The sequence below is a fragment of the Castanea sativa genome, chromosome 2, assembly GCF_040712315.1.
Source record: "Castanea sativa cultivar Marrone di Chiusa Pesio chromosome 2, ASM4071231v1".
In the NCBI taxonomy this organism is placed as follows: domain Eukaryota; kingdom Viridiplantae; phylum Streptophyta; class Magnoliopsida; order Fagales; family Fagaceae; genus Castanea; species Castanea sativa.
Window position 1 is genome coordinate 41,896,885 of NC_134014.1, and position 24,133 is coordinate 41,921,017.

The following is a 24,133-nucleotide window of genomic DNA, read 5'->3' on the forward strand; positions in this document are numbered from 1 at the left end:
TAAGGAGGTAATGATACTTGAGAATAGTTTATTAAAAACCTAGGATGCACACACAAGAACATAGTCATAGATACAAGTATAGGTACGATACGATAATACATGCAATTTTTAAAAAATTATAATATAATATGATAGATAAGACACATATACGGCACTTGTACAACACCCCCAAATAAAATGTCTTTGCATTCTAACTAATATATATATTTGAGCAAGAGGACTGGGAAGGATTCCTCTAGTGTATTAGCTATTGTGCCCAAGGTAAACGCTAGGCCAGCCAAAATAAAAATATTAAATAGTATAAGATTGATAAAAATTAAACAAAATATAATACAACCTAATCCTATTTCTTTTTTTCTTTTTTCTTTTTTTGGTGAAAAACCTATTTCATTAACAAAATTACCATCCATTTGAAAAGTCCACTGGCCTTGGTCACTCACTCTCAGGCTCTCAGCACGTGCAAACCATCAGGACTACACTCGAACTCGCGTGTAAGAGAACAGCTAACGCGTTGCAAAAGCGAGCCCGCGCCTTCCTTTTTCAAACCACAAAAATTACGCACAACGACCACAACATTTGGATCATCTATGATCTAACTTCTAAGCCCATCAAGTGAATGGTATAGAACAAAAACACGTGCACAGTTCTAAACTTGTACACATAACCATCTAAATAGACCCCACGATGAGATGGCAACCCCTGATTGGTGAATTGTTTTGTCACCGTGGCCCAAAGAGTGGTCCACTTAATCAAGCAACAAAAATCATTTTTGTATCCATTATTCCCATCCACGTAAAATAATTCATGGTTCCTGAAATAAACAACCCCTTAGTCTCTAACTATTGAGCCTAAGATTCTTCATCCTCCAAATTTAACCAAGAACTGAAAATTAGTTCAGAATATTCGCTGTGCTGCACTTATCTTAGTTCAGCTTCTGGGCATAAATGCTCAAGCTAAATGTGTATTGCTCTCTGATTCCCAGTTCAAGCCAAGTCAAGCTTGGGAGCAGCTATGGTTCATTGATCCTTCAGTATCACAGGTCATGGAAACCACGTCAGGGAATTTCTGTTAAAGCCTTGAAAGATGAAACAGGTGGAGAAAGAAGCGGATTCCCCAGTCGGAACTGGGACCCTGGGTCGGAAATCGAGGTTCCTTTTGAACAAAGGCCGGTATGTTTACACTGTAAAACTACATGTTACCAGAAAAAAAAAAGTATATGCCTGTTACAGTAAGTTGTTTCCTCAATGATCCTTGCATGTTACAGACAAAATCACCTAATGGTGAGGCATACATCATTTCTTTCTAATTCAAGTTGCAAGAATTATATGGCCACACTAACCCTTTAAACCGTTGTGCAAACCTTTAATATAGCTTTCTGTACAGGAGTTAGGATCAAGTTCTCTTCCAAATTGGAGAAGTATCTCCCAACCCATTAGGTGGCAATTCATAAAATCATCTACACATATTAAATCACACAAATCATTAAATTATTTTAAAAAGTCACATGACTTATTATATAAGTCTTGTAACTAAAAGTATGTGTAGCTGTTCGTTTGAGACTTTGAGCTGCCAATTAGTGGGTTGGAGGAATTTACTTGGAGGCAGACTCCATCCGTCAGCACAACAAATTAAGTCTATCTAATTGCTCACTAATATGAAACCATATAGAAAAGGGAATGAACAAATGGTTATAAAAACATGATTAGTGGGTGGAGTGCGTCTTGGTAGAGGAAACTTATTCAAAAGATTCAGCCCATATTATGAGTTGTATGCAATATGTCATAATCAATTGATATACTTAGAAGTAATTTGCTTCCATTATAGGTGAACGAGTACTCATCTCTAAAAGATGGAGTCCTATATTCATGGGGCGAACTTGGTCCTGGGCCCTTTTTCCTTCGTCTTGGAGGCCTCTGGTTAATAACTTTCACAGTTCTAGGAGTGCCAATTGCAGCTGCAAGCTTTAATCCTGCAAGAGTAAGATCATATATCTACAAGAAAACTGTCACAAAAACCGCAAAGCACCTTATATTTTGAAAGCACAAAGACAATTAACAGTATAGTTTCACACCAACATGGGAATAAATGTACAATCCAGCAAGAGATATTTTAATTGTTGAAAAAAGATTTCTGCTAATATCTATGTTTACATATAAATATTCCAACCATGCAGGATCCTCTAAGATTTGTGTTAGCTGCCGGAACAGGAACCCTTTTCCTTGTGTCATTGATTGTCTTAAGAATATACCTGGTATCCTCTTCTTCTTTTTCATGTTACAGTCATTTTGTTTCTAGTGTGTATGGGTGAAAGTTAGCAGCAAGCACTTAAAAGAGCTTATTTTTAGAGGACAATTACAAATGCCATGTATTAATGATGATACAAATACATTAGAATTGTCTGTTGCATTCTGAGTTTCTGACAACAATAAAACAGTAGGTCTGGGAAGTCTAAGAATTCACTACTCTGCACTACTCAACTAGGAGGACCTTGTGGCAATACAGATAATAGACATCCATACCCCGAGCATTCACAATACTTCTTAATAGCTGTCAAGTTAAAATAAAGTAAAAAAATCATAATTCATTCACTAGTATTCTTAATGCATATTGCAGGGATGGAGTTATGTTGGTGACAGACTTCTTTCAGCAGTGATACCTTATGAAGAGAGTGGATGGTATGATGGACAAATGTGGGTAAAGCCACCTGAGGTTAGAACTTTCTAAGTCTCTTTCTTTCTTTCTTTCTTGTGAGGAGAAAAGAGAGATCATTAGAAACAGGAGAATGCTATAATGCCACTTCTGTTCCTTGATTCTGGGCTTCTGCAACAAGGATGAGTTTCTGCTACAGAATATTTAATCACAGACCTCAACCTGAATATGCCAGGAAACGATAAAAAATGAATTAGTCAACCTCTTAAGAGTCCTTTGACTGAAAAATAAGTTTTTGACTAAAAGACAGGCTAGATAGGTTTAATACATGATTACAAAAGAGCAAAATAATCACACAAGGAAGTGACAGAAGTGTATAAGATCTTTCTACATTGAGAAATTCTAAAGATTTTGATTTCACACTGCTGAAGATGAATTTCCATTGCTCAACATTAAAGTTCAATGAGCAGGATCATTAGAGATAGCAAAAATATTCAGATTACAGAACATCCCATCCCGAGCAAGTAACCATAGTTGGAATCCACAAAAGTGTCAATAGACCATATTAAGCAATTTAAAGTTCTTAAGTAGAAAAATGATGTTGGGCCAGGTAAAAGGGAATATTTAATGCATGGAAACCCAGATATGCGCATCTATTGGTGTTATTTGCACTAGGACATCCCCTTTTACCAATTTGTTTCAATTGGTACAATGCAGATGGCAACAAACAGCTCTGGGATGAATCAAAATAAATGGTCTAAATCAAGTGTATAATCTTAAACCATGTCTAAAATAAAAACCATTGGATTTTTAGTTAATTTTAAGACTTTCAAGTTTCAACTATAATCATTCAAGAGATGCCTATTGATTGAGCAGTCTGGTTGATGGCAAGATGGAATGAGTATGGTAAAGAGGTCATAGGACTCATTTTCATTCTGCTTAGCAGAATCATAAAGAGAACTAGTTCAGAAATCTCATATCTAGCTACTGAAAACAAGTAGTTCGTTTTTTCTTACCATGCAGGTCCTGGCTCGTGATAGACTGCTGGGCTCTTACAAGGTATTAAATCCTGGGATTTTTATTTTGGAAAGCAATTATTGCTATATTTCCTGAACAAGTCAAGGTGCAAAACTAGACTACCTGCAGTGAAACACTACATTCACACACACACACACAGTGTAATTCAAGGACATATATGTAAGTATGGTAGGCAACACAGTGGTGTGAACTACAGTTACATGATTTTATTTTATTTTGACGGAATAAGAAGTTCATATGGAAAATTAATGCCTCTAGGTTAAGCCAGTCATCAAATTGCTGAAACAGACACTAGTTGGAACAGGGGCATTACTTGTCACAGCAGCATTGCTTTTCACCTTCGCTACACCTGTGGAGGATTTCCTTCAAACCACCTTTGGCACAAAACAAAACCCATCAGACATTCCAGCTTCAAAGATCAGCACAAAGTTGAACTTAAGGTATAAACACAATAGGCATTCCAACATTGGCATTAATTATGTAACATACTTCCATTATTCCTTACAAAGTTTCTTGTAAATCTTGTAGGAAAGAGGAGTTGCTTAAATTGCCAGGCGAAGTGGTGGCTAACGACGATCTAGCAGCAGCAGCTGCTGAGGCTGCTGATGGAAGACCAGTCTATTGCAGAGATAGGTTTTATCGTGCATTAGCAGGTGGACAGTACTGCAGATGGGAGGACCTACTTAAATAATGAGAATAAAGGAGGCACAAATCATATAAAGTCTCATATTATAACTGTGCCTTGTAATTTCTATTTCCTGGATGTTAATTTTAAAAATTTTATCCGATTATTTCAAGGAAACATTTACATTGTTTAAAAATCAGAAGCATAACCATAGGGTTGAAGAAGTAAATGGCGGACAAGATTTTGAAACATAAGCACTTTTATGTACAGATTATTATTTGTCTAATATACAACTTGCCTATACATTTAATTCATGAATGGAGAAAAGACAACATAACCCAGGCTTTCAAACAAGCATTTCAGCTTATTATGATAAAGAAAAATACAAAATGGACGTGGAAATAGCTAGGCAAACCTAAATAGATATAACAGAGCTCTAGCTAAATATCACCAAATCCTTCAAATATTAGCCTCCACCAGATAGATAACGACCTACCAGAAAAAAAAAGTTTTATTCTCTTCTCATTCCCCACATTAACCGAGCTGAGTTTCCAAGAAATTAGATCTCTTATGATGCCTAAACTGCAATGCCTGAACAGGTACATTCCTTACCCAAGGAATCCTATCAGCAAAACAGAGATAACAATTTCCTGTACATATCCCAAATATCATCTTCATGAGTGCTAACACAAGATACTGGATGATAAACTGTGCAGAAATCACTACCAGTGAAACCTAAGCTTTCTTTGACCGCAAAATGAACCGTTCTCCCATGGCAGACAGCAGAACTGTTTATAGTGTCAGAAAGCTGTTTCTAGTAATGTCAGGAGATTCTGAAAGTTCTTCAATTATATTTCATCTCCCAAGGCTCCTTTGTTAACAACAATAGCAGGGTACAAAATTATTCCTTTTGCATAAATAGCAGTCAGTGCAAGCAACTCTGCTTCCTTAAACTCTTGTGCAATTGAATATGAATGCTAATCAACAGATAGTCATCTCAGATCAGAAATGAAGCATTTATAGCATCAGAAGGCTATGTGGTATACATCCTAAACAATTTTCTTGCACCAACTGAGAATTCTATACAGCTGCCCTTCAACAGCATCCCTGACCATTGATTTCCTTCTTTGGGCATCTTCAAGATCTAGAGTTCTATATGCAAGAGAAAACAAATACATTGCTGGATGGAGCCTCCTGCACATGTACACATGAATTACAGTGAGTACACTTCAAAATTTCAAGTATCTTTGACAATGGCAATAATAAATCAGGGGCAATAAATGCCTATGTCCATGGAAACTTTATTGAATACCCAAAAAAAATAAAAATCATATCCAGTGCACAAGACCCCTGTGGGATCTAGGAGAGGTGGTTGGTAGACAGTGTTACCCCCAATTTTTGAGAGGCTTATTCTTTTTCCTTTTTTTTGGATAGGTAAATATGGGGAGGGGCCTTGTTTGGTATAAACCCCAATGTACCACTGAAGTATTTCCTAAACCCCAAGAGAGGCTGATTCTTAGACTCGAACCCACAACAACTGCTTGGACAAAGGGCACTTGCCATCTCACCAAGGTCCAATCTCTTGAATACAACCAAATTAAATTTATTACCATATTTTTCGATACTTTCTAAAATTCTCAATATGTCTGGTTGTTATCCTATAAAAGTCAAAATTGATTCCAAACAAGTTTAGAAGCAAAACCTCTGCCCTGGACAGTTAAGTGGGTAACAAAAACATGCAAATCAGAGAAAAACTCAAGATTTTGTTAAGGTTACATGTTATGAACTTACTTGTCAAATTCTTCACCTGCATCAAATCCGTCCCAATACCTTTGTGATAGGACCGTGTGGCCTCTCTTATCTCTGCCGAATGTTTCAACATACCAACCACCAATGTCATGCATGGCACTGCGAGGCTCAAACAGCCAAAATCTGTTGAAGTAAGCAAGTTTAGATGATCAAGGAGTATTACTTAGGATTTCTTTGAAGAGAGGATTTCTTTGAAGAGAGTTCATTTGGTAAGTGCAAGAATCGGAATAACACATGATATTCAAAAAAATTTATTTTGCTGATGGCATACAGATATGAAGCTCAAATTGAGAACAATTAGTAGTTTGATTTATTTTGGCCTCATCCTCAATGTCATGCACTCTCAATTACAGAAGAAGGAAGCATTATACCATTTCAAGAAGGTATAATGAAACTAAACTTGATGTGTATCTAACTATTTATCTAAAGTGGCTGCTAACAAAACCAGCCTAAACGAAGAAACAAAGACTCAGCACAGTCCAAGCCAAATTCACCATATTGGCCTCCAAAATCATTTTCAACTGCAAGGTAAAATTAACAACACTCTCAGAGCTAATGATCACAATAGAAACAATACTGTTTCTTGGTTGTCATAAAATTTGGAAAACTAAAAATAAAACACATGGTAAGTTTTGGCTGGTAACACCAACCTTAAGAAAATGAAGAAATAATAAGGAACAGAGAACAATTATGCATGAACTAAATCATAAGATGTTATTGCACAGAAGACAGAAACTATTAAAGATTATGAAAGTCCTTCAGTGAAACCTATGACAAAAAATGTCACAGGCATAAAAACAATAGGGGAATGGGAGTAAGCATATATCTTTTAGCCAGCTCCAAAAATTGGATCAGAAATAAGTTTGGTTGAGTGGTGAATCCAGTGATAGGGATATAAGAGATGTCAGCTTACTTGCTTGGGGGTAAACGGGCTCTACTGCATCTACATTCACACACAGAAACTTCTTCTCCCACTCCAAACCAGTGCATGTGCTTAACCTGAAAATATATATTTTTTCTTTTTAGAGGACCAAAATAAATAATACACTACTATATAAAAATAGGCAATAGATTGCCAATTCATTTGACATAGTGCTCATCTGGCACAGTATATTTACAAATTACAATTATAAAAGCAAATGTGGATATTAAGTTAGCTCCAAAATTTTATTAAGGCATGAATTTATCTAAACATAAATGAGAACAAGAGATGTCCCTAGTATGAGGGATCACTAGACCAGCCAGCAAGATAATGGTGGATATATTATACACTCATGCCAAACATTCTCTCGGAATAAAAGAAGTCAATGAGAAAAAAGAAAAAGGCACTCAAAATCAACAATATTGCAGGAAAAGTTTGTAAACAAGTGTAGCAGAAAAGATGTTATGCATGGTCCTCAAAGTTCAAAGCATTTTTCTCAATCAAAAACCTGTAAATGAACAAAAAGTAAATTTTTTTAATCACGCATAAATAACAAAATCTTTTGTACAAGTAATCCTTTTTGACTGTTCACAAATGATTCTTCACAATTTGCATGAAGCAATTAACTATTTACCCAAAAAGAAAAAGTTGCATGCTGCAATGATATGAATCAATACAGGTAAGGAGCAACTAGCTCGAAATTAGTACTTTCAACACTATTATCTGCAGAAAAGATCATTGGAAACCCAAGTATTTGTCTCCACTAGAGGCTATCAGAGCACCGAAAGATAGTTCTTATTGTCAACAATGCCAAAGCCCAATAAAGTTGTAGAACAAGTCATGTTCAATCAGCTGCAAATGATTTACAATAGGCACTGCACAGCATATGCAAGAAAGCATTCATGCAGGGACCAAGTCCCCTTTGCTCTTATCAAATATGAAACAACAATGAGAAAATTGCAAAATCAAATTAAAAATTGAGAAGCATGTAAAGTTAAAAGCTTAAGAACCAAAGGGAACCAGTTTTACAAACCAGCAATGTTCTATGTTTCATAAGCACATGGGTTTTTGTACCACTGCTATCATAGACAAAGCAAGACCCTTCTTCTGGGCCAGCCCCTAGTCCAGTTATGGTTCCCAACGGAATCCTTGATCCAACTGCACCACAAGAAAACTGATCTATAGAGGACCCTTCACTAATATGCATGGATGGATCTTCATGTGAACTAAGAAATACATGTATCTGATCTTGAGCATCTTCATTCTGTACCCCATCGCAATAGCTTTTAGGAGGGAGTCTAGTAGCCACAGCAACCAGCCTCCCAAATATATGTAATTCTAGATCTTTATATGCATCTGATGTGTGATCTGTAACATTCTGAGATTGCATCAAAGGAGTTCCAAAATCATCCACATTATCTGATTTCATGTGGATGCTCATATCCTCAAATGTAGGACGCATGCCTGAACCCATAGATGCAAATGAAGCTAATTTTTCATTGCTGGAAAAGGATAATTTGGGAAGTTTATTGACCAAGCAGACCATCCCAAAAAGATCACGCCCTGAAACCAAGTGCAGAACCTCAGGAGTTTCATAAACGGATCTCTCCTCAGCTTCAAAGCGGTCAGGAAGAAGATCCATTGAATCAATTACAGGGCCATAGTACGCTGCATTTATGGCAGAATAAAAATCCCTTTCAAGCTCATCAAAATAGCCCGTTCCAACAACCACCTTCTTGTTTGACACTATATCATTTACAGCAAATCTATACCACCTTAACCATTCAACAACTTCCATTTGCTTAAATGTCGTCACATCATGGGGCTTATATGTGGATAATCTTGTTCCTTGTCGTGAATGTTTCTGCATATGCCTTCTCTGAGATAACAGATACCTGTCATAATGGGTCCTCTTCTCAGAATCCGAAAGAATCTGCAATCCATTATTGATTATTCTGTGAAGTCAGAATACCCTGTAATGTTAAAGCATATCACAAAACTGAACATTACCATCACCCACTATAAATGCACATTACAACATAGAAGGTATTTTTGTTTAGAGGTTCATCAACCTATGTAAGCACAGTGCCGTTGCCCACAGAAATGTGTCTTGACCATGTAAACATCTTATCGACATGAAAACGAATTCCATAACAAGATTCATTCAACTATATAAAAAATACAGAAGCCAATAGGGGACAAAAAACCAGAGATAATACAAGTCTAAGGAAAATAAAAATCCAGCATCTCATTCCGGCGGCTCACATTGTATGAAACAATAGATAAATACATGTCAGTGTCACACCAAAGTTAGAATCAGAATCCCTTGGAACTGAGGTACTTGTATTGATGCAGGTAATGTAAATCAATCACCAGACCACGATTTTGTATGACATTGCATTTTTAAAAAGGCAAAGTTTCACAGACCAATATTTTCCTCATTTAGTAATACTGCATAATGACTAGCATTTTGACTTTAGTTTTCTAGAGAATTTGGGAGTCACCTATTCGTGCGCGCATAATACATTAAGATACTTGAGTTTCCTCACAAACCATAATCTTAATATGCATTTTGACTTTAGTTTCCTAGTGCATTTGTATTAGACAAGCTATCTAAATTGCAACCTTCATGTATGTTAGAGTTCACCAATTTCAAGCTGAACATTCAGTCCCCTAAAATACTTGGTACCTATAAGGCACTACTCTTTGTCAATCAATTCTCAACTTCATAAGCCAAGAAATTAAACAATTCAAATAATTCAATTTTACTCTGATAAATTCAAATTCAGCTACATGTAACAGAGAAGCTCAAATAATAAACAAAATATGATCAGTGCATTAAAGAGGAATAATGAGATTAGAATAGTAGAGCAGTGAGCACAGCACCTCATAGGCCGCGAGAATTTCCACAAACCGCTGAGAAGCAGAGAAATCGTTCTTCGACTCAGCGAGGTCCGGGTGAGTTTCTTTAGCGAGTTTGTGAAACGAGGCTTTGATTTCGGCGAATGAGCTGGTCTGCGAAACTCCTAAGAGGTCGTACGCGTTGTTTCCGGGGAACTCGGTCCCAGCCGACTCAGTGCCGCCACTGAACCACCGAGTTCTACGACTCGGATACAAGCAGCTTTTAGCTTCGCTGTGGTTTAACTGAACTGAAATTTGATAAATTTGCCGCCGGAGATAGTGTGCGACAAGAGAAGTCATTTCTTTTATCTTGGAAATTTTAGAAATGATGCAGAGCTGAGAATTGAGGTTGGGTGGGGGAAGAATTGAGCTGAGCTCGTGGTAAGATCACCGCTGAGTGCACGGAATTTGGGAGGCTTCGCGCCATAAGCAGAGACACGCGGAACTCGGTGCTTTGTTTACTATTCTTTTGCGAACTGTAAACTAGCTTTTGAAAGATTTTTCACAACCCAATCTGAAAACTGAAATTGTTGTGTTGAGAAATTTTCAACCTTAACTAATTACACGTGTAGAAACTAGAAACTAACTCGGCCCAATTTAAGTAAGTCTGAGTTGGATTGAGTCGATTTTTTAGAAAATGAATTGAGTTGGGTTGGGTTGGGAAGGTGGATTTTTTGTTTTTAAAAATCATATTATATTTTACTTTATATATATATATAAAAAATCAATCTTTTACTAGTCGGCCCATCCCAAGGGGTCCCAGGTGATTTTCGATGGATTGGATGGATGATTAATGGGATAATCTTTTTTTTAAAACTCAAATTGTCAAGTGGATAGATGATCTTGCGAAAATATTATCCATCCACCCAACCTGACCAAATAATTAACTCTTGGGCCAACTCTGGGCCTAATTAGATCTATGCCTAAGGCCCCTTAATTAGTCCAATACCAAAAAATTCTCAATGATAGTTTACGTAACTAAGGATATTTAGTTTGTGTTTTCAAACAACCATTTTCAGTTTTTAAATAATATTATATGTATTTTCATACACTTTTTTACCCACACGTATTTTCACAAATGTTTTCAAATAACAATTTTCAGTTTTTAAACACATGTACTAAACAGCCCTAAATCACTAACTAGTGTCACCCAAAAAATAGACTCTAATAAATTGTGTATTCTTATTCCCCACCTCTAAGAGGGCCTTTACAATTTTGTCAATAGAAACCAACCAAAAATGAAACTCTAAATTAATTCTTTTTATATATTTTATAAATATGTTAAATCATTATTGATAGTTAATTTTCAATAATAGTTCAAGATGTTAATTTTTGTAAACTAAAATCTTTCTTGATAGATTGTCAAAATTAGCCACCTAATTTTGCACACAATTACACAACTAATAATGTTTCTCTTTCCTCTCTCCCTCTATTATTATAAATTTTTTTTCCCTAGATGCATGTATCTTTTATATAATTTTACTAACAATACTTGTTAAAACTGTTTAAATAGATAGAAGTTTTCAAATTTAAAAAAGATAAAATTATTTTTAAAATCAATTATTTCACAACAAAATTAAGTGCAGATTAACTTTTTTCAATTATAAAATACTCTAGATGTTAACAAAACCTTAATACAAAAATTACATTAGTAATTTTGCATATTAAGAAAAAAAAAGGATTTTTTTAAATTAAAAAATATAATATAAATATTTAAATAAATATTATTTTGAAGTTTTAACATAAAAAATGTATTAATTAAATTTATTGTCTAAAACCTCATATAATATTGAGTTAGACATGTTTAACCTCTTTTCAATGAAACATGGCATGCATTAATTGCATTTTGAAATTCTTTTAAGCCTGTTGTTGTCGCATGACTTGCTCTCTCTCTCTCTTTCGTTGAGCTTTGTGGAGTCTAGTTGTGTTTGATCCAGTTGACGACTCGACCCAACTCGAATAATGTTACGTGGTTTTTAATGAGAGATTTTTTTAGGCTTAGTCCATGGAGCGGAGGCTTGGCTTGTTTTGTAACCCATTGTGAATCCTGTGTGCAGGATGTAGAAAACGCTATTTTGTGATTAGGGTTTGGTGTTGTCGTTTTTGAGAGAGAAAAAAGACTGTAGCCACACTTTGTATTTTTTCTGTGATAATAGTGAAATTCCTGCAACTCCGTGGACGTAGGCAAATTGCTGAATCACGTAAATACTGTCTTATATGTGTGATTATTTTTTTGTGGCGTGTATTTTCTCTATTTTTATTTTTTACAGGTTTAGAAATTCGTGAAAATTTCCTTGACTATTGGCTAAAGGCCACCACTCTGAAAAGCACGATCTCAAGCTTCTCTTCTTGACGATGATGGCAACTGGTTGTGAAGGACCAAATCTCAACAAAGGATGACGCCAATTGATCTTGGGCTAAATCTTAACACTAAGCTTCTGGGCTCGATCTTGAAAGGAGCTTAATGATTCAACCACATGCCACTCCTTTAGAATTGTATTTATTTATTTTCATATAGCCTAAATTAATTATTATTATTATTATTATTATTATTATTATTGCTTGGTTTTGAATTTTAAGCACTAGATCATCCACTTACAGGTGGTTAGAAATGGCCAATAAATAGTGCTCACGGGACCAACATGTCAAAAACATAATTAGCCATGATAAGCACAGAATAAACGGATTATAGAACCAACTAACATAGGAATGATTTCGAGCAAGAAAATGCTTCAATAATTGAGTAATATAGGGTCCCAATATTACGCTCATAACAACTTAATAAGTCAGTAGGTATGTTAATCATATGCATTGAGACTTCGGATGAAAGACCTTTGAAACTAGTGGAAACAAGTAAACAAGTTATCCTATGCTAGCTTAAAGACTACCCGCAAAAGCAAGTTGCTCTTGGAGTTCTTGAACTGAAATTTATACTGTATACTGTATTGGCTTAAACCTACTGTATTGACTGGTAGTTCTTGACTTCTTGTGATTAACTACAGTTATTTTCCCTTACAACAAACGAAGATGAAGGATTCGAATCTAGATTCTCCTTTCATTCTGAATTTGGATAATATCAGAAAACCACATGACTCTCAATAATTGAAATGCATGTTGAACCATCTTTTATATTTGGTAAACCATATGCTCTGTCAAAAATCAAGAGAGGACATAATTAAGCATATTTGGCCATTACTCTTTCATGATTACTTCAAAAGAGACAGCAGGATTTTCTTAAGTTAAAGGTAGGCAACGATTTTCTACATATACAAACGTTATATATGTGCGCAATCAGTTACCACAAGTATACAACTTAAGAAATGATGGTGGAAAATAAAAATAATCTCACTTCTTCTGCTCCTTTCTCTCTCCTTTTTGGAAGAGTAGGAAATTAACGAAACATAAAGTTAATTAGTATCATTCTTCAAAGTAGAATCGCCCGAATGACCCCAAATTGTCCAATTATGGATGTGAGGGAAAGGGCGAAAGTTTCCCAAAAAGAAAAGGAGTAAATTACTGCGGAATGTGGCTTAGTGGTAGAAGTTCTCGTATTGTTTCATATGATACTCGACAAGAGTTGAGTGGTTCAAGTAGTGGCGTTTTAATAAATGTGTTATGCCTATGAAAATAGCCTCATCAAGGCTTTAATGGTATATGTAATATTATCCCTTACCGACACGAGACATGGGATCGATGAATTCATACCAAAAATTTCAAATGTGAGGGGTTTATTAGTTTATGCTCGTCAACAAAGATCCCTAATTACGAGTGCAAATCCTGAGATTTTTGTCTTCCGGCAACAACATTACTTCCATTGATTATACCATCACTTAAGTAACAGGAGAAAATCCAGGAAGTAATGGCCTTAAAATTACCTTGATATAAAATCACCTTGATATAAAGAACAAGAGAGCAAAGGTATGGGAGAAAAGCACGCTATCATTTTGATTACTTTTCCGGTTCTTTTTTTAGAATAATTTTTTCAAAATTTGAGTTTAGAGATTTCTTACTTAAGCATCATAAAGGTATAGCTATTGTTTCAAATGCGTTTTCCATAATTCTGTTAATTTGAACAAGGGGCCCACTATCATCCGTAGCTTCTGCAGAAGAAATTAATCACAAACTTAAATACCGCTGTCTCTATTATGAGTTCAATAATTGGCAGTCCCTAATCCCTATCCATGCTTTCTGTTGCCAACTTGCAATTATTTGTCTACTTCAAGGATAAGGAGAACAACTATATACGGATCACACAAGCCACCTTGTACAGACAAAGACAAGAAAATTTATTTGTTCTGGTTCACTATTTGAGAAAAAATTATGTACAACCTAATAGATCTGATAAGTACCTATCTGGGAAAATTAACAAAAACCAGGGTTAATCTATTAAAGTCCAATAATATTTTATAAAGTATTAATAAACATTTCAACTAGAAAGATGCAAATAATTCTTGGCTCAAGCAGGTACACGTTCTTAACTTCTAGAAAGGAATCTTCTCACAAGTTTCTTATAGTATACTAATGTGTACGTGCATGATCTTTCTCAACAAAAGGGAATTAATTATAAAGTTGTTTAATATAAATAATTGTGCAACATGATTCTTGTTACAATTCCACTAAATTGTGCCACATTGGCAAGCTAGTAGGGAGTTGGCAGGAAATGGAAGACAATTAAGTAATATATACACATGTAGTAGGTTGGAACCAAGACTACCATGGATCTTTCTGTTCAGCTTCAGCCTACCCAAGACAATTAAGAAATCTAATAGAAAGCTAGTTTGACCATAAGTCATCACCTCTTATTTTTTAATTCGTGAAATGAGCGGAATGGATCATAGATGCATGGCATTCACGGAACATATACAATCCAAAGTTCTTTTAAAAGTTAAAATAATATTGTTTTTTTTTAAAAGATAAATACAATGTGCTGCTAATTCCGCATCTCAAACTATTTTCTCCTTAAACATAAAAATGTGCCAATTTAAGTACAAGACCCTTTACAAGACTAAAATTCATTGGACTTACTAAGTAATAAGTTGAAATCAAACATTAATCTGTATGAGATTAAAAGATTTGTAGGCTGTTACATAAGAGTGTAACTTCTTTTCAGTGTCTTGTGACATTGAATTCGTTCTGATCGTGACACATGTTCAAAAATAGACGTGTGTCATGATCACAGCGGGTTCAATGCATTGAAGGCACGGGACAGATCATATAATAACTTTACATTGAACCCCTTCAAAATTAGATTTTTTATTATTTATTAATACAAATGTTACGTCTTTGAATGGTATTAGAATTCCTCTGTTTCGTCGCATTACGAATTCAGTGTCATCTCGGACCATTCAGTAACTAGCTTCAACCATATTTTCAGGTTACATAATACTGATTTTCCTGGGGTTCTTAGTTTTATCAGGTAAATGGCAGAAATGGTCAATAGTTTCCACTTAAAACTATAAATTAAAGAAGACTTCTGAGCCACGCACTCACGCACATATCAGGCTGACAAGTGTCACAAGACTGAGTATCAAAACAAACTTCAATTATGATATTACAACAATTACTGCCGAACCGTCCACTCCACTTGCGAGCTCTCATAGTCACGTGAAAACTATCTCCCACACTGAAAGCAAAGAGCAAGTTACGTTTTTGAGTTTTCTTTCTAAATAAAACATATTTAAATATTTTTTTTTTATAGAATTTTTATGAGTCACTTTATCTTGTTAAGTTTTCTGAATCATTCTTATTGCTTAAATGAGAGTATACAAAACTCATTTAAGGTACGCAGGCATATTTATATATATGTAGCTAGAGGTCCAAATCATATGATGTAAAAGATTGTGATTGATCATTAATTGTGGCATACTCATTCAATGGACTTTCCACCACGCCATCGCAAAACATTTTCTTCTTCTTGCTTATTACACCTGCAAACCAAACACAATCTACTGCAAACCAAACACAACAGGAGATTGGCAATTGATGAGAGCGAAGTGCTATAGGTAAGGTTTAATATACCTATAGCACCTGCAACATTTGCTTATTACAACAGAAGATTGTGACATTTGCTTATTACACCTGCAAATGTATTCAATGGACTTTCCACCACGCCAGTAAATTTTTATATGGGTAAGGTTTATTATACATACTTTTATATGAGTTATAAACACATTTGAAAAATGGACTAAAATTGTAACTTGAAGTACGATTTAATCGTAGTTGTGGGAGTAAAATGACCCAAGCGGGTATTTGGGCCTTTGGGCTCTAGCAAGGAGGGCCGATCTGCTCTTGATTTAAGAATTGGTTAGTACTACGAATTGGCCCATACGCCGAGGGTCCGAGGATATAGCCAAGGGTGAGTTTCTCCTCGGACAGATCCAAGAGAACTTGGAGATTCACTACGAAGGGCAAGGCAGAATTCTGGAAGGACTGTTGGTTAAAAGGGGGAAACCCTGAGCCTTCGAGGTACACCGGTGTGGGAAAAATACCAAAAGCAAAGGCTGACACCTCCACATTAAAGACTCTGTACCTACCTCCCTGGCCGCATTAATGGGGAAGTAACCCTTGAACAGTAGAACTGAAACTTTTGGTTACTATTCAAAGGCACTAAGAAAAGAAATATCTAGGGGGAGGGGGTTGGAGCAACACGTGGATAAAGCATCAGGAAAAGAAGTATTTAAGGGGGATGAACGCCAAAGAAAAGGGGGGAGGCAAGAAACAAAGAAAGAAAAATTAAGAATTGTAATCTTTAAGAAAGAAAGAGAAATAATACAGGAAGAGTCTTCGGCTTACGTCCAAGGAGGTCTATTTGCAATTATCATTTATTATTTACAAGTGTTTGTAACTTTTAGCCTGTTATCAAGTTCTCAGTACTTCTAACATAGGTTTCAAGCCTACACTCTACAAATTTCATTGTTTAAGGCTCATTGGGCCTGAGCCCGTAGTTGTCTTTGGGTCCAGGTGCAATTGTGCACTTACAGTAGTCATAATTACAGTTATTTTTTTCATGTGTATAAATGTGTAAAACAATGATAGCTTCTAAAATATTATAAAATCTTGGGTTCGAAAATTTTTGCTAGAATTTTGGGACACCTTCAAGAAATTCTTCCATATAATAACCTAGCATGCGTAAAATGGAAGACTATACATAACAAGAGAATAATTAGATAAGAATAATCAAACACTCGAATAAATCTAAATAGAGACTAATCTTGTGGATAAAAATAAATAGGGCCGGCCCAAGGCCCCATCACAAAAAATATTTGCCCTTTACAAAAAAAGGGCCCCATCCCATTGTAAAATGCCCAAAATTTAATAAAAAAAATATGAATTTTTTCAAATTGTTGTGCACTTTTTATTATTAGTGATGTTAAGGATATCACAAATTTTACTATAGATTTATAAATTGATATGTTACCAATCATAAAAAAGTATTTTAAATATTCATTAATTAAATTATTGAAGCTTATCAATCACTATTATTGTCACGTTATATTGTGAACATTTTATAGTATCTGTAGCATTTTCCTTTTTTTAATTCTAACACGGCTTTTTCTTTAAAACCTTATCCCCTCTCCTAGCTTGTGTATTAAAAACATTTAATATTTTTTTAAAAATTGCAAATGTGTTAAATCATCAGTGATGATTAATCTCCGTTAATAGTTTGAAACTTTAATATCGGTAAACTAATCTACTACAAAGCCACATATCAATTAATATCATAAATTATAAATTAGACTATGAATGTAATTAACTATGTATCATTATATATCCAAGATAAATTAACTTTCTTTTTAATTTTTTTTTCTTTTTGTTAAATTAATTTTTTAACTATGATATTCAATTATCTATATGAAATTAACCTTAGTTTTAGTTAGTATTATTCATTAAATTATATATTTAATATATCAAATTAACCTTAATTTGATTAATATTAAATAATTTTATTTAAATATAAAAGCCTCACATAAATCTTTCACTTTAGGTCCCAAATTAGGCTGGGTTGGCCCTGACAATAAATCTAGATGCTGTTTGACATCCATTTTTAAACAATAATTTTTAATATTTAAACAACAAAAATACTTTTGACACATATTTTTATACCACTCAAACACTTTTTTCACAGCACTAAAAATTGAATAATAATACTTAAACAATGCTACCTGATGGAGCACAAGTTCGTCAGTTGTAGTGAGGTCGTCCAGACGGGACCAGACTGATGAATCACGGGTTCGTCAGTTATAGTGAGGTCATCCAAACGAGACTAGAGGTCTGCTTGTGTCGTGACGGAAGAAGAAATTCTCCGGAATGGTCACCGGTGTGGTGCCTGCCACAACGCCTCCGATGCCAAAGTTAGTACAAGGAAGTTTATAATAATAGACTATAAGAATGATTAGGAATATCTTGTAACTGTGTTCGTACCTTCTGTTGGCAATGCGTGGGCTTTATATATGTTGTTCTAGATTCTAGCCATTGTGGCAGTTATTGTGGCTTTAATGCCTCTTTTAATAACGCTTCTTGCTGAGTAATGGGGTTTTAATATGTCTACAACGGTTCGTCTAGCTGGTTCTGTAACCGTCCGTGGTGTTATTGGTGACATTGAATGATCCTGCTATCCTCGTCAGTGACGTGTATACTTGTTTAGGCTCGTTTCAGAGAGCGGTCTCGTCAGTCCCATCAGATGCCTTAGTCTCGTCGGTAGTTGAGTTCGTCAGTCCCATCAGATGCCTTAGTCTCGTCGGTAGTTGAGTTCGTCAGTTCCATCACTACCAAACAGTATCATCTCTCTATTCAGAGGAAGCACGTGATTCCCCTGGCCCACCGCGACATAAATTTTGAACTCACTGTATATATGGTTTAACCTTGGAACTCAGCCTCTGATGAATAAACCTGAACTTTTCAACTATTTCAGCCACTTATTATTATTATTATTATTATTATTATTATTATGTATGGGATTTCAGCCACTTATTTGGGGAAGGGATTAAAAAAGACAGATAGGTTAGTTGGCGGGTAGAACCTCCACATCTCACCCACCTACCGATATTCTAGAATTTTTAATCACTAAGGACAGAAACCCGTGAAATATAAAGTATAAACTCATAAATTTCGAAGTTCATCAATCTTTGCACCATTCAACTGTTCCTGATATCATGAATTCGTGTCAGTTAGCGAAAAATTCAAAGTTATTAGACTAAAGTCTAAAGGCATCGGTGTGGTTACTCTGGTAGATAAACAATAAAGTTACCACGTTCATGACTGCAAGAAAAAGTAAAGGCTAAAGTGCAACTTTTATACTCACATTACACTAGTATATATTATGTGTAAGCGCACAATTGCACCTGGTCCCAAGAACAGTTACGAGCTCAGGCCCAATGAGCCTTAAACAATATGAATTTGTAGAGTGTGGGCTTGGAACCCAGGTTAGAAGTGACTAAGGAATAATTGACAAGTCAAATTCTTAACACTTGAAAAGCAACAAAGAATATTGTAAATCAACCTCCTCGGACGTAGCCAAGAGTTGTTCTTATAGTATCTCTTGCCCTTTTCTTCTTTTTCTTTTTGATTACAAAAGTCCGTCTCCTTTTTCTCGTTCTAGGTTGCTCCTTAAATACTCTTCTTTGATACTTTGTACGCGTGTTCTAACTCTTAAATTTCAGATATTTCTTTTCTAAGTGCGCTTTGAATAGTAACGGAAAGTTTCTTCTCCACTGTTCAGGTGTCACTTCCCCATTAATGCGGCCAGTGTGGTAGGTGCAGGGTCTTTAATGCGGATGTGGCAGTCTTTACCTTTGGTATTTTCCTAACATCGGCGCTTCCAGGACATTCAAGGGTTCACCCCTTTTAACCATTGGTCTTGGCCGTGTCATTCCCCAACCTTTACCATGAAGTCCTTGGTTCTCCAGTGTCCGTCCGAGGAGAAATCCACCCTCGGCTGTACTCTCGGGTCCTCGGCGTAAGAGCCGACCCGTAGTACTAACAAATTCCAAACCCAAGAGCAGGTCGGCCTTCCTTAGTATGGCCCAAAGGCCCACATTCCTATAAGGGTCTTTTTACTCCCCACACTATGTACTTTCAGACATTACAGGCTACCAATTTTATTTTATTTTTTTGTTTGGGGTAGAAAAGCTACCAATTTTCTCTACCTAATCAATCGCCTATTGGCTATTTCTTGCCGTGTGTATACAGTATACTGGGCATTCAGGGAAGAAAAATGCTTCTATGTTTTATAAAAAAAAATAAATTTGTGAAAGGAGGTGGTAATTACTAATCATTACTTTTAAAAAATTGAGACAAAAAGCAAAAAATATATTTGTTTTCAATTATTCTCTGGCGTACACCGAGCCCCACACAAAGGCCACATGTGAAAGGAGGTGGTATCTTGTATTCTTACGCGTAGCAATACCCGACATGCATCTAAACACTTAGGCTGGGTCCCAGAATATCTTGTAATTTCTCCATTTTCTCTGTTAAAAAAAAATTTCACCATTTTGGGTTCATGGGCCCATCGGGGTATGTGATCTAGGTGTAGATAAGGTGCATATACGACAGCCTTGTAATTAAGTATTAAAAAAAAAAAAAAAGTTAGAAAAAATAGCCTTGATTAGCTTGTAGGTCTGATAAGAGTGTGGGGTCTGTATCAATTTGTCTGCAAAAGCTTAATAAAACATGGCAGACGAAGATAGAAAACAGAGGGGCATGGATAAAAAGCCGAAACACACGTGATGAAAGCTAATACTCCAGAGTCCACTCTCATTTCTTGCTTTCTTTTGCTAAGCTGTTTTCACTTTCTATTTTTGTCCTAAACGTAATCATTCAAAGAATCAGACAAGCACCCATCTTCCTTTACTGGCTCTCTCTATCAATCTATCATAGCTGTACTCACCATTGGGAAAACTTCTTTATCTACTTCCTGGGTCTCTCTTCCTTGATCTCAGGGAGCGAAGCATGCCACTAAAGATGATGAAAACAACGTTAAAGACTTTCGTTATTAATGTCTTGCTTCTGTGTCTCTGCCACGTGTCCACGGCAGCGGTGGTGAAGAGCAAGGAGCAACAAAGATGGACTTACATAGTCCACATGGCCAAATCCGAAATGCCGGCCAGTTTCGAGCACCACTTACACTGGTACGACTCGTCTCTCAAATCGGTTTCAGACTCGGCCGAAATGATTTACACCTATGACAACGTCATCCACGGCTTCTCCACGAGATTAACGGCCAAGCAAGCCCAATTGCTCGAAAGCCAACCGGGAATTCTGTCCGTGTTGCCTGAACTGAAATACGAGCTTCACACAACTCGAACCCCTCAGTTTCTTGGCCTCGACAAGAACCCCGCTTTACTCCCTGAGTCAAGCTCGGAAAGTGATGTCATTATCGGAGTTTTAGACACCGGAGTTTGGCCGGAGAGCAAGAGCTTCGACGACACTGGGCTCGGACCCATACCCAGTAGCTGGAAAGGTGATTGTGAATCGGGAACCAACTTCACAGCCTCAAACTGCAACCGCAAATTGATCGGCGCGAGGTACTTCTCCAAAGGCTACGAAGGCACTTTAGGTCCAATTGACACAAGCAAAGAATCCAGATCGCCTCGAGACGATGACGGCCATGGCACACACACATCAACCACAGCAGCTGGATCGGTAGTGAATGACGCGAACCTTTTCGACTACGCGAAAGGGACGGCGCGTGGGATGGCCACGCGCGCCCGTGTTGCCGCCTACAAAGTCTGCTGGCTGGGAGGTTGTTTTAGCTCCGATATTTTAGCGGCCATGGAAAAAGCCATCGAGGACAACGTTAATGTTATCTCCATGTCTCTTGGCGGTGGAATGTCTGATTATTATAGAGACAGTGTCGCAATTGGAGCTTTCTCGGCAATGGAGAAAGGAATTTTCGTATCGTGCTCAGCTGGAAATGCGGGTCCCAGTTCATACAGTTTATCAAACCAAGCACCATGGATCACCACCGTAGGTGCAGGCACAATAGATCGTGATTTCCCAGCGTACGTTAGCCTCGGCAATGGCAAAAACTTCTCCGGCGTTTCACTCTACAAAGGAAACTCTTTGCCCGGAAAATTATTGCCGTTTGTGTATGCAGGTAATGCAAGCAATGCCACGAATGGGAACTTGTGCATGATCGGCACTTTGATACCACAAAAAGTTGCAGGAAAAATCGTGTTGTGCGATCGCGGCGTAAACTCCAGGGTTCAGAAAGGATCTGTGGCTAAAGACGCCGGTGCATTGGGTATGGTTTTGGCTAACACCGCCGCAAACGGTGAAGAGTTGGTGGCTGATGCTCATCTCTTACCAGCCACGGCGGTGGGCGAGAAAAACGGTGATATCATAAAGAGTTATTTGTTCGCTGATCCCAATCCAACGGTGACGATTTTATTCGAAGGCACTAAGGTTGGGATTGAGCCTTCACCGGTGGTCGCAGCGTTCAGTTCGAGAGGTCCGAATTCAATCACGCAGGAGATACTGAAGCCAGACGTTATAGCGCCAGGTGTCAACATCTTAGCGGGATGGTCAGAGAATGTGGGTCCTACAGGGTTGTCCATTGATGACAGACGCGTGGGGTTTAATATAATTTCGGGAACATCGATGTCTTGCCCACACGTGAGTGGGCTCGCGGCGCTTGTCAAGGCTGAGCACCAAGATTGGAGCCCGGCGGCGATTCGCTCCGCCCTTATGACCACGGCGTACACTGCATACAAGAATGGCCAAAAATTACTGGACGTTTCTACTGGGAAACCAGCCACACCCTTCGACTATGGGTCCGGACACGTGGACCCCATATCAGCCCTTGATCCAGGACTAGTCTACGATTTGACGGCCGATGATTACTTAAACTTCGCTTGCGCGTTAAAATACAATGCTGCACAGATTACTAGTTTGGCTGGGAGAAATTTCACGTGCGATGCTAGCAAAACGTACAGTGTTACTGACCTTAATTATCCTTCTTTCTCTGTGGTTTTGACTGGTACTGGTAGTGTTGGTAATGGGTCTACTGTGCCTAAGTACACACGAACTGTTACTAATGTGGGTTCACCTGGGACGTACAAGGTTTCAATCTCATCAGAGAGTCCATTGGTTAAGATTCGAGTTGAGCCTGAATCGTTGAGTTTCATTGCAAACAATGAGAAGAAGTCTTACACTGTTACATTCACTACAACGGGTTCGCTGCCATCGAATTCGAATAGCTTTGCTCGTTTGGAGTGGACAGATGGGAAACACACCGTTGGGAGTCCTATAGCTTTTAGCTGGACTTGATAGGAAGTATAAGAGAGATAGGAGGAGGAGGAGGAGCTTGAATTTGTTACACGCTCAAAGAAGGGTGTGTGATTATTGGTTGCTTTTTTAAATTTCTGAAAATTGTAATGTTTATTGTTTCGATTTAGTGTTTGATATTGTTATCTGAGAGAGAAAATTACAACCTGTGAAATGGGGTTGTTTTCTTTCTCGGTGTACAGTACGTACGTTCTTGATGATAATTTATATGTATGAATGTCTAGTGAATTGATGAACACTAAATTCTATATATTTGATTTGTCGAATATATTTTGGATTCTTTTAGGCTGCGTTTGGTTCGACAGTAAATCAGTTTCAGAAAATATTTTACACATTTGTGTGTGTTTGGTAGCAACTGAAAATTTGGTCAAACTGAAAATCACTTACCCTTTGACTGTAAAATACCCCTTCTCACCCGTAAAACAATTTCCGTTTCTATTTTACCTTTAATTTATTTCCGGCTCTCACGCACTCTCTCGGGTTCTCGCACTCTCCCTCGCGCCAGTCGAGCTCCACCCTCTCCCTCACGCCAGTCCGAGCTCAACCGTCTCCCTCATGCCAGTCCGAGCTCCACCCACAATCCGACGAGCGCCGCCACTCTCCCACGGTGAGTTTCCTCCACTGTTTCTCATCATTTCAGTCTGACCCAGCCTCTACAACAGCCGATCCACACACCTACGACCCACACACCTCCAACCCACACACCTACGACCCACACATCTTGGACCCACCCTCTATAAAAGCCGATCCACCCACCTCTAACCCACACTCTACAAAACCCGATCCACCCACCTCCGACCCACACTCTACAAAACCTGATCCACCCACGTTCGACCCGCACACCTCCGACCCACCCTTTACAAATGCTACTCTCACTATGGGGGTTGATCCGATCTATATATATA

General features: G+C 37.2%; 3 protein-coding genes across 3 annotated transcripts; 2 read left to right on the plus strand and 1 right to left on the minus strand.

The window, feature by feature from the left end:
• Nucleotides 1-791: 791 nt before the first annotated feature.
• LOC142624195 (protein CONSERVED IN THE GREEN LINEAGE AND DIATOMS 27, chloroplastic) lies at nucleotides 792-4,626 on the plus strand. The gene is made up of 7 exons (XM_075797732.1): nucleotides 792-1,169; nucleotides 1,825-1,977; nucleotides 2,174-2,251; nucleotides 2,614-2,709; nucleotides 3,673-3,708; nucleotides 3,946-4,127; nucleotides 4,216-4,626. The coding sequence occupies exons 1-7, from the start codon at nucleotides 945-947 to the stop codon at nucleotides 4,376-4,378; spliced, it is 933 nt and encodes a 310-aa protein (XP_075653847.1). The 5' UTR covers nucleotides 792-944; the 3' UTR covers nucleotides 4,379-4,626.
• Nucleotides 4,627-5,203: 577 nt separating this feature from the next.
• On the minus strand, nucleotides 5,204-10,448 carry LOC142624194 (uncharacterized). The gene is made up of 5 exons (XM_075797731.1): nucleotides 9,930-10,448; nucleotides 8,077-8,976; nucleotides 7,035-7,120; nucleotides 6,104-6,244; nucleotides 5,204-5,506 (listed from the first exon to the last, which is right to left on the minus strand). Exons 1-5 carry the CDS (start codon nucleotides 10,242-10,244, stop codon nucleotides 5,362-5,364), a joined length of 1,587 nt encoding a protein of 528 aa, XP_075653846.1. The 5' UTR covers nucleotides 10,245-10,448; the 3' UTR covers nucleotides 5,204-5,361.
• A 10,151-nt stretch (nucleotides 10,449-20,599) lies between these two features.
• LOC142624257 (subtilisin-like protease SBT1.7) lies at nucleotides 20,600-23,496 on the plus strand. The gene has a single exon (XM_075797785.1). It carries the CDS (start codon nucleotides 20,892-20,894, stop codon nucleotides 23,208-23,210), a length of 2,319 nt encoding a protein of 772 aa, XP_075653900.1. The 5' UTR covers nucleotides 20,600-20,891; the 3' UTR covers nucleotides 23,211-23,496.
• Nucleotides 23,497-24,133: the final 637 nt, after the last annotated feature.